This window comes from Arachis stenosperma, chromosome 7 (assembly GCF_014773155.1).
Source record: "Arachis stenosperma cultivar V10309 chromosome 7, arast.V10309.gnm1.PFL2, whole genome shotgun sequence".
In the NCBI taxonomy this organism is placed as follows: Eukaryota; Viridiplantae; Streptophyta; class Magnoliopsida; order Fabales; family Fabaceae; genus Arachis; species Arachis stenosperma.
This window is the reverse complement of record NC_080383.1, coordinates 88,394,102-88,405,318: the sequence shown is the minus strand read 5'-3', so window position 1 is coordinate 88,405,318 and position 11,217 is coordinate 88,394,102. Positions and strand designations below refer to the sequence as shown.

The following is an 11,217-nucleotide window of genomic DNA, read 5'->3' as shown; positions in this document are numbered from 1 at the left end:
CTCATTGGGGGAATCCTTCTAGGAAATTTATACGTGCCCGGTCACCCTTACGACATAGGGTCAACAGAGTATCGAGTCTCAACATAGAGCACGTGATGGCAAGCCACTGCTCTTTACCTAGAAAAACTCGTATCTCAGATAAAATAGGTGCATAAGTCACATAAGCATTCATATTCATTCATAATCATTGCATAATCATTCGTTATAACCATGGTATCACATATACATCATATCTTATCACTTTTCAATTTTCATACATAAATTCATCACTTTCCAAGCTTACTTCACCCTTAAGTTACCATCCTATCCTAGCTTCAACTCATCACTCGGCATACCACTAAAGTCTAGGGGCTAAAAGAGTAAAAATACATGTTTAAAGGTCCAAAATTAGGTTTTAAAACATAAAAAGTCAGTTTGCTAAAAACAGGGACGTCGCGTACGCGTGGACAATCTCGCGTACGTGGGGCGTGTTTTTAATTGCTCGCGTACGCGGGATACCAAACCCGAAAGGGTTGGTCGCATCGCGTGCAGGTGGTCACGTATGCAACCCCTTAAATTCACTGCTCGCGTTCACATGCACTTTGTTCGCATACACGAGATCCCAAACCCAAAAGGGTTGGTCGCGTCGTGTGCAGGTAGTCGCGTACGCAAATTCTGCAGGGTTGGTAAAAATGCTAAATGTTACAGAAATTCAGTTTTGCACACCAAACTTCCGACGCACATAACTTTTTTATTTAAAATATTTTTCATCCATTTTTCGAAATGTAAACTTCATGGACCCAATTTTCTTATGAAACAAGTTTGAAAGAATTTGGGAGTCGGGAAGCTGAGTTATGGCTCGTCGAAATTCAGCCAAATATCATATTTTCACAAAAATCCTCAAACTTTTATTTTCATCAATTCACCATTCAATACCAACTTTCTATACTCATAATCAGTACCAACACATACTATATCACAACAACATAACTCCACACCCTTTCATAACCAATCATACCTCAATTTTAAGCAATCTCATACACAATTTCTCAACTATCTAAACAAGTTCATCAATATACCACCTCATACATATTCATTCACTTTACCATACCTATCATCATTAAAATCATCATTTAGAATTTCATTTTCCTCACAAGCATCATTCACCAAACTCATACTCAATCTAATTCAACAATCATTATCAAGGGTACTAAACAATTAACATAGAGTAAAGTATCGTTTTTGTCCCCAACGTTTGGGGTAAATCCTATTTGTGTCCCTAACGTTTAAATCGTCATATTTGTATCCCTAACGTTTGTAAAAGTGATTCAATGTTATCCTGCCGTCAATTACACATCATGAATGCTTTAGTTTGAGTTTTAAAAATCTTTTCTTGATTTTAGAATACAAATGTCTGGGATAGAATCGATGATCCACTCCAAAAAATAGCTCATCAAAAGTTGAAACTAATTCCTACAACATTTACATAATTCACTTTTCTAGGGACATAATTGAATCTAAACACAAATAGTGGATATAATATTAAAATCGAACACATTCAAGTGAGACTTAATTGAGAATGAATACATCCAAGTGAGAATAATTGAAAAATATAATCTGATTTGTTAGTATAATTGATAGTAGGATAACATTGAATCACTTTTAGAAACGTTAGGGATACAAATAGGACGATTTAAACGTTAGGGACACAAATAGGACTTACCCAAAACGTTGAGGACAAAAACGATACTTTACTCATTAACATAATCATGCATCCCAACCTATCCTATGGTCATCTAGCCTAAGTTTTCACAAGACATTATATATTAAATACGAGAAACCAAAATCATACCTTGGCCGATTTCTCTCTTAAGCCAAAGGCACCACAAGTTGGCACAAAAATCCAGCCCCAATGTTCTTGATCCTCAAGCTAACATCATCCAAGGCTCTATCTCATTAAACTATAAAATTCATATTTCTAATTTCTTTTATAAAAAATTAATTTATTGACTAATTATTCGTTAATTTTACGGAATTCACACGTTCTGGGTGGCGTCCCTGTCCCAAGTCGTTGCCGACTTTCATCCTTGTCGAGCTGTCCGTCGTTGCACTGCCACCCTCCCAGCGTGAGTCCTGTATCCATATTTTTTCCACGCATCGCCTTCTCTACTAGACCACCTGACGTCGCCTCCCCGTGCTCGGCCTCTACGTACACTAGGCCGAACTTTTAATGAAGGTGTCTTTTTTATGGTTGTGTCTAATGAAAGTATCTTTGTGGATATGTCTCTTGGATGTGTCTTCTATTGGAAGTGTCTTTGATCGATTTACGCAGCAGTACGGTAACAGCAGTGAACTGCAAATCGCGAGGGGAGGAGGGCTGCGGTGGTAGTGGTGAATCACGACGAGACCGGCGATGCGGTGGTGACAGGGCTACAAATCGCGACAAGGAGGGCGTTGTGGTGGTCGGCGGTGCTGTGAATCACGATGAGAACTGCGATGATGGACAGTGTTGCGGTGTGAGAGAGGAGTCTGTATGTGTTGTTGTTGGGGGTGCGTAGATTAATGTGGGAGAGAAGGGGAATATTTTTATATTTTTTATTTGATTTACTTAATCTGTTTTTTAATTATTTAAATTTTAAATTTTAAAAAAATTAAAATGTATTATTATATTTAAAATTAATTATTGTTGTAAAAAATTGACAGATAAAGTTTTGGTACTTAATACTTTTCTATATAAAAAAGGGATATAAATTTAAAAATTTAGAATTACTTAATCTAATTAATTAACTAACGACAAATAATAACGAGTTAATACTCAATTTGGTCCTTAAATCTACACGCGAGTCTCAATTTAGTCCTTGAAATTTCAATTGCCTTTATTTAGTTCCCAAACTTTATAAACGTGCCTCACATTAGTCCATGAGACGATTTTCAGTACAAAAACGTTAATAGAGCGCTGATATAGACAGTCAGATGTCACGTTGAAACTTGTAAAATGATGCAGTTTTGATTTTGACATTCAAATAGCTCATAAACAGCTTCGTATTACTTATTTTGTTAGGTAAAATTTTAATAAACACCACTTATGATGTTTTTGGATTATTTGAGTGCCAAAATTAAAATGACATCATTTTACAAAGTTTACTGTAACATCCGACTGTCTACAACAGTGTTTCGTTAACGTTTGTACATTAAAAATTGTTTCAAGGACTAACATGAATTATATTCACAAAGTTTAGGAACTAAATAAAAGCAATTAAAATTTTAGGGACTAAATTGAGGTTTAGATGTAAATTCAAGGGCCAAATTAAGTATTATCTCAATAATAACGTTAGAAAAAAATTTGGTCCCAAAAGTTAAATTAAAAGTAAAGGGGAGATGGAGTAATTTGTAGCATGAAGATTGCTGTTTTTTATTTTTAATATGACCTTAGATATGTGTAATACCGAAAAATAAGGATTTGATGTGTTATGTACAAATATAGGATTAATAACGGTTTACATTGAAATTGTTATATACGATTTAGATGAAATTGTGATTAACGATTTCATAAAAGAAAGAGTACAGTAGAGAAGTTAGAAATCGTGAGATTAATAATTAACGACTTAGCTATTGAAGAATTTGGTAGTACTGATTTGATGAGAGAGGTATGTCACATTGAATCAGAGAAAGAGACTGAGAATCAATAGATGACAAATTAACTATTGAGACTCTTGATAAAATCAAAACTCTCATTTTGATATCTATTTATCCCTTTCTCAAATTATTAATCAAATTTTGTGATTTTTTTTTTCAAATTGTAAATGATGATTTATTCTGACACTAATCCAACCCATATTGACACATTATACTAAATTTGTATAATAACCCTGTATTATACCCTTCATTTTACAATATCAAAAAAAAATTAGCCGAAGATTGTATGTTGTAGCTTGTAGGTAAAATAAAACTCAAAGCACAACAAGTTGCATATATAGTAACGGGAAGGAAATTGCAGAGTCCAAAGTTATATAGGACCCAAAACACAAAGTCTGTTGGATTTTCTCGTAGCGCACAAATGGGGTGCTTTACGATGTGTTGTGGATTATCATCAACAACAACATTTTGGTTGGATAGCTAGGTTATAAGCCCTGCTTCCAACAGCAATATTCTCTTTGTGTGAGACCAATATGACCTACATATGGCCGAAGACAATTTTAGTTTAAAATTTTACTTTATTATATATAATGAGTTGTGTAATTTACACAATATTAAAATTTTTGTAATAAGTGTTTTAACATTTAAGGATATTAATGATTTGAGTTATGCTATGTGTACAATAAAATCAGTCACTAAAATTAACTATCAATATAAAATATATATTAGAATATAAATATATTGTAAAAATAAATTAAATTTTACATATATTTATATACAAATATATTAATAACTGATTTTAATAACTAATTTTAATATACAAATAGTATTGTTATAATGACTTAATACAGTGTATTAACTATAGCTGTTGGGTACTTGAGGACATGGTTGTTGCTAGTTTAATTGGATTTTCCAAGTTCATATGAGTGATTTTAGGGCCGAAGGAGTGTATTTGTTATCAAAACGTGGCTGTTGGGTTAAATAGCAATTCATTGATGGGCTTCAAGTAATCATCCAAGGGGCCGAAGGTGGTTGATCTTGATCATATGAAAGGGACAATACATTCTAGGACCATGCTATGCTTCAAATGTTGGACTATGCTACAAGGAAAACATCATGCATCAAGTACATGAGATCATGAAAAGAATGTGTTAGATTATAAGCAGCTTTCAAACATCATAAGTTGTGGACCAAAAAAGGAAAGAAAAAAAAGAACATCATAAGTTCATAACCATCTTCCCATCCATATAATTGTGCAAATCATCCAAAACAGATTGTCCAACCAATCACGCAAGTAGTTAGAGACAGTTTACGAACTTGCAATTGGTAAAGTTGTACCTGTCGGTTGGTAAACCAAATTATCCAAAACAAAGATTGTTTAGCAACTTCTACAGGCAGTTTAACGTGCTTTCTAGAAGCATCCTTTTTTTGTCAAATAAAAGAATTTGTTTGGTAAGTTGAATTCACAAAGAGAACTCTATGCTCTGACCAAGGCGGATTTTCGTTTAATATAGGAGTGTGCTCAGCATTCACAGTAGAATTGTGGGGAATCATTCATGGTTTCAAATTGGCATGAACTATGAGAATTAGAGAAATTGTTCTAGAGTGCGAATTCAAAGGCAGCAATCACAATCCTCAACAAGGGAGAAAATTTTCAAACTTACCCAAATACTCTCACTAGAAATCTCTCGAGTGGAAGAAGAAACCATGGCAAGTTAGAAATAACACATACCTAAAGAGAAGCCAACTTTATATATATATATATATAATATATATATACCAACAGGGCCTAAGCCCAAAGAAGAAAAAATAACGAGAAACTAACCAGGTTGTTCTAATTCTACTTTTTTTTTTTGGGTCTTAAAGTTTCTAATTCTACTTGAGGTTTATCAATGAACATTGAACACAGCCGATCCGCTTAATGATTGTAATCCCTTTTTTTTTCGCTCTGGGCTTGGCTCCTATTGTACCAAAAAATAAAAAAGATGAACTCAATTCAGGCAAGTGCCAAAACCTACTTGTTCCCGAAAGAATGTTCCAAGTGAGAACAACTTTGATTCATTAACAAAACTAGTCAGCATGCTAAAGGAAATTTACATCAGATTATGGATACATAATTTAATAAATTTGGAATTTCATTTAAAATTAAACACATGAACCTCTTTACGTGACTGAAGTTATTCAGTTCCACATGTAAACTTGTGATATCCAAAGGCAGTAAGAGTGAGCCAATCGTGAGTGAGGACTTTGCATAGTTGAGAAGAGATCATTAATTCAAAACTTGGTACTAAAAAAGCTCGTGATGTTCGAATTGCATAAATTTTATAAGTATATTCAAGGAAACCAAAAAAGTGTTTACATTAATAAACTACTACATACTTCCTTAATCAAAACAGAAACATGATAACAGTCTACTCTAAGTCCTCCCTTATGGTATGTTAGATGAAACCTACGAGGACAGTGATCCCTCAATACAACAAAACTGTGGGTGACGGAGTTTCGTTAACGATGACACCAACAGTGTGCGACGCTTAGAAACCGAAAAAGCCAAGCTCGCTGGCTCTTTCCTTCTCAAATGTCTCGAAGTATTGATAGATGATTGTTACTGCAAGCAATATTCCCGTACCGGAACCAATTGCTCCCATGAAATCTGCCAACACTGTTAGGGCACCAATACACATGCCTCCGAAAGCTGCAGCAGTTGGAATGTAACGGTTCAGCTCCTTCTGCAGATTCGACTCGCGATGTCCAGGCATCACCATTTGTTGCTCCTGAAAATTCAAAAAACATGTTATGGAGTTTACTATGATGATGTACCACAGAACCGCATGATATAATAGAGTTCACCAATAAAGTCACAAGGGTGGAATTCCCTTTTCAAATAAAATAAAGTTGTCCGACAAATCTCAGCCTTGAAACAATATCTTATTGTGGGAATAGACAAGACATTTACAACCTGAGGATAAGCAGACATATATCAAACTTTTTTCTAGGGTACCAAATTCTAAATTACTTATCAAATTGCATATGAGTATATCATGATCATATCAAATGTAAGATTTACTATTATTAACTGCTAATGTTCAATGACAAGGTGTCACTAGTGACAAAACTCCAGCCATTGAGATTCAAAAGTATAAGAACATTTAAGGTCAAATAGAGATCTAAATGGATCAAAACTTGGAAAAAGAAATAATAATATAGTTAGGTTAAAGCTTGAAATAATATATAGTTGCTCAGACACTGTTGCCTGATTCAACGTATTGGTGCAGCAAAAAATCCGGGGCCAGTAATTGGTAAAGTTCCAATGGTTCTCACCATTATAAATCACACAGCATGTCAAGGGGTGTATATATTGCAATTAAATTAATAGGCAGGTGCAAGTAAAAATATATAAAGATGTATTCGCAATTTGGAATGGGAATGAATAGTCAGTACCTTCAGCTGCTTGGCAACATCTCTAGCAGATGAACCAGAGACTTCAATCCAAGTTTTGGAGAACAAGGCACAAGCTGACAGCATAAAGACAAGATAGAACAAAGCATGGAAAGGATTGGCTGCCATATCAGCTAAGCTGCAAAAGGTACACACATATTGTCAAGGTCTAAATTATATATTAACATATTAAACAAGGTCAGGAAGGAACTTGGATAATTAACATTATAATTCTAAACTTTTCTCCCTCACCTGGATGGTGCAGTGATGTAGTATGCAATACCACCAACAGGAATAGACTGACCACCACCATATTCAGATTCCTTCCATTTACCCAAAAGATTGACAAAGAAGTTTCCACTGTACTTGCGGTGAAGCAGCTGAACAATTCCAATAAATTAGATCATTAAAAACAGAAAATGCTAAGATGTTCAGCCAGAGTAGCAACATGCGATCATAAAACTATAATTACCTGGGAGATGAAGTACAGATTGGAAACAAGGGCAGACTGAAGAATAATGGGCATGTTGGAGGTATAAAACAGTTTGATAGGGTATGAACCCTGCTGTCCACGGGCATTCTTTGACCTTACAGGCAATACCACTCGGAAACCTTGGAAGTATATCACAATCAGGAAGATCAAGACAGTGGCAAGCAGATTTGTCACGTTGGGAAGATTCTGCCGGTAAAATGCCTCCCGAAGAGCTCGGACTTTGTCTGTTCTAGTTATCAACAAGTGGAACAGAGCAATAACAGCTCCCTCAAATTCAGCTCCACGTCCGCTGTTAATGGTGGTGGGACTAAATGCCTTCCATATGATATTTCACTGCAAAATAAGAAGAGAACTTGTAAGTTTTTCATAGAAGGTCAGCCAGCCTAATCAATAGTTGCTAAAAGACAATAGTTATTTGCATATAGATAAATGGCAATAGATTTATCTTATTAACCAATACTATGAATCTTACCAGATATTGGTTGCAATGAATAGGGAAATTCCAGACCCCAGACCATATCCTTTTTGAAGTAGCTCATCTAGACATATCACAATTATGCCGGCAAAACAGAGCTGGAGGATAATGAGAATGGCATTTCCAACACCAAGTTGCCCCACACTTCCATACATTCCAGAAAGAACATAGGCAACTGCCTCACCAACAGCTATCAAGATTCCCAGCAGTTTCTGAGCACCATTCCTGGATTTAACAAAAAAATAAAAAAAAAGTAAAGAAGGGAACTTTGTCACCCTAGAGTTATGCAGACCTCATAACAAATACCAGCACCATATCAACATGTAGCACACAATTACAGAAGATAATTAATTTCAAATAACAATGAAACAATGCGATCAATGCCAAATTCAAACCGACATTGGTAAATGAAAATATAAGCCTTAAAATGAAAGTTCATAAGATCCAAGAAAACTTACAACAGAGCACGGTCCTCTCGTACATTGTTGTCAACTTCAATGATCTTCGACCCAGCCAAAAGTTGCATTACCAACCCAGAAGTTACAATGGGGGTAATTCCAAGCTCCATGACAGTTCCACGGTTGGAAGCAAGGATGACACGCATCCAATAGAATGGATCCGCACCTGTTGTTGAGTGGATTCCATACAGAGGGAGCTGGCTACAAACCAGAAAAATGAAAAGAGAGATAACGGTATATATGACCTTCTCTCTAAATGGCACTTTCCTGTCAGCAGTCTGAACTTCAGGAAGAAACGAAAGGAACGGTCTAACCAAGTGCAGCACTCTAAACCCACCTCCCATCTTACCAACCTACACCGGTTTAACCTGCATCATACATTCAATATGCATTCATAAGATCATTGGAAGAACCGGAGGAAAATTCCAAAAACACCCCAGCATAGTACTAACTCGTCAACTAAATAAAAGACAGCTAAAACTTAAATCATGGACTTTTGAGATAATCTTGTTTCATGCTTTCAACCAGTAAACAGAGGAAGGCAATGGAAAAAAGTATTATTTTCGGATCCACAAAAATTCCCTGAACAAAAAGGAAAGGATAGTAATCTATGCAATCAATCCATGCATTGGCAACTCAATCAATTATGCAACATTCGCAGCTCCGTATATTCTAACTAAATTAGATCAACAACAATTAAACCTATTTTTTTCCACCGATACATCCTTATGCATTGAATAATACAAAGCATGCAATCAAACTCCTACGGAGGATTTACAACTTTTAATTGCGAAATCAACGATGCATCAATTGACATAACCATATAGAATCATATATCAATTGCATCAAATAATAATAATAAAACCTAATCTAGCAAATCATAGAAAGAAGGCATGCAAAGTAACATCCAGATCTGTCCCGCATTCAAAATAGCATAAAATTCAAACCCTAACTCGCACGGGGAAACTGTGGAAACTGAAGCAACAATCGGAATCAGATCATGTCACAACTAAGAGATCGAAAAACAAGACCAAGCAAAAACAATTGAAAATCGGGAAAAGGCAAACGTCAGATCTGGTAATTCGAGAGAGGCGTACGAAAGCGAATGATTGAAAAAAGAGAAATTATAGAGAATTTTTTTTTTTATAAATCTTAATTTCGTAATTACCGTAGCTGAAGGGCGCTATCCCAGATCTATATCTACCTACGATTCTGGGGGAGGAAAAATTTTTGCAAATGAGAAGAAGAAGCTGTGTGGTGAGTTTCGAGTGTGTTTATATATAAATATATAAAGGAAAATAAAGAGGGCTTCAGATTATTAATTAATTAAAACAAATCTGTTTCTTCCTAATCTTATCTTATTTAATTTTATCTTATTTAATTTAAAAAATATAAATGGATTTCTTTAATTATCAATCAATTATAATTCAAATTGGTATAATTTTTTTATATTTATTTAAAAATTGTGAAATGAAATTTAAAATATAATTTTAACTTTTTAATATTCTTTTTTATATTTTTTTTAATTTTACTTATAAAATTAATTATAAAAAATCATATTTTACTTTTTTAATTATTAAAAAATTAAAAAAATCTATTTTTATTAATTCACCTTATTAACATTTAAAATCCTGTAATATCACCATATTGAAATAAATAATTATTTTTAATAGAATAATTAATTATTAAATTAATCAATTTTTTTGTAAATAAAAAATTAAGCTATCCTTTTGATTTTGCTATTTGTATTTTGAAATAAAAATAAATTTAAGTTAGTTATATAAATATTGCTATACACATTACTTATTTATCCCTAATTTCTAGAGATTATTAAAAATGCCCTATCTTTGATTTAATTTATTTCATTTTGAGTTTTTGACACCTAAGAGAGGGAGATATATTTAACTTTTTGTTTGAATGCTTCACAAGGGTTATTTTGGTATCTCTTGCTTCAATACTCATTAGTCATATGTACGTGGAAAAACCAATAATGATATGCCACGTCTTGTAGAAATGGTGACGCGGAGAAGGCTGGTTGTCATTTTTGACCATTTTTTCTTTTTTTTTGTGTCCATTAAATTGGGGTAGAAATAGAAATAGTATAATAATGCCACGAAGATATTCAAGGATCGGGGTAGTAGATAGATATTTTTCGTGGCTTTAGATCATTTGAGCACAAATTGAATGAATTTTTTTATTTAAATGAAAAAATTTATTTATCAATTTAAATCTGGATACAGAAATTTATAAATTTGTATATTAATTTTATTTTTTGCAAAAATTATATTCATATAGTATTTTGTAGAAATAAAAAATATATATATTATTTTTTTTTTAAACTAAAAAAATTCGAACCTATAATTTTTTAAATAAATATAAAAAAATTATGTCATTTGAACGGTAATTTATTGACAAAATCGTATTGTTTTTGCTGTTTTAACACTAGCATCAATTATATAATTTATGTTTTTGCTTTTTTACCAACGTAAATATAAGTAAATATACAAAACGGTAAAATTGTGTATTCCGATTTATTCAAATAAATAACTAATTTATTTTATTTTAAAAAAAAACAAATGAACTGTCTAGAAAAGTAAAAAGTAAGAACCAACTCAAATTTTTGTTACGTGTTTTTTTTCCACTAACACTTTGTTTGGATTGAAGATGGAAAATGGGAAGAAAAAAAATAGAAAGAAAGAAAATGAAAGGAAATAAAATAAAAAAAATTTATTTTTTTTATG

At 33.3% G+C, this 11,217-nt stretch overlaps 1 protein-coding gene across 1 annotated transcript; it reads right to left on the bottom strand.

Moving 5' to 3' along the window:
- Positions 1–5,918: 5,918 nt before the first annotated feature.
- On the bottom strand, positions 5,919–9,620 carry LOC130940842 (uncharacterized). The gene is given in 7 exon segments (XM_057869107.1): positions 5,919–6,386; positions 7,054–7,189; positions 7,303–7,430; positions 7,523–7,895; positions 8,016–8,243; positions 8,477–8,844; positions 9,430–9,620. Coding segments are annotated over 6 exon segments (1,449 nt in total). The 5' UTR covers positions 8,821–8,844; positions 9,430–9,620; the 3' UTR covers positions 5,919–6,146.
- Between the last annotated feature and the right edge of the window lie 1,597 nt (positions 9,621–11,217).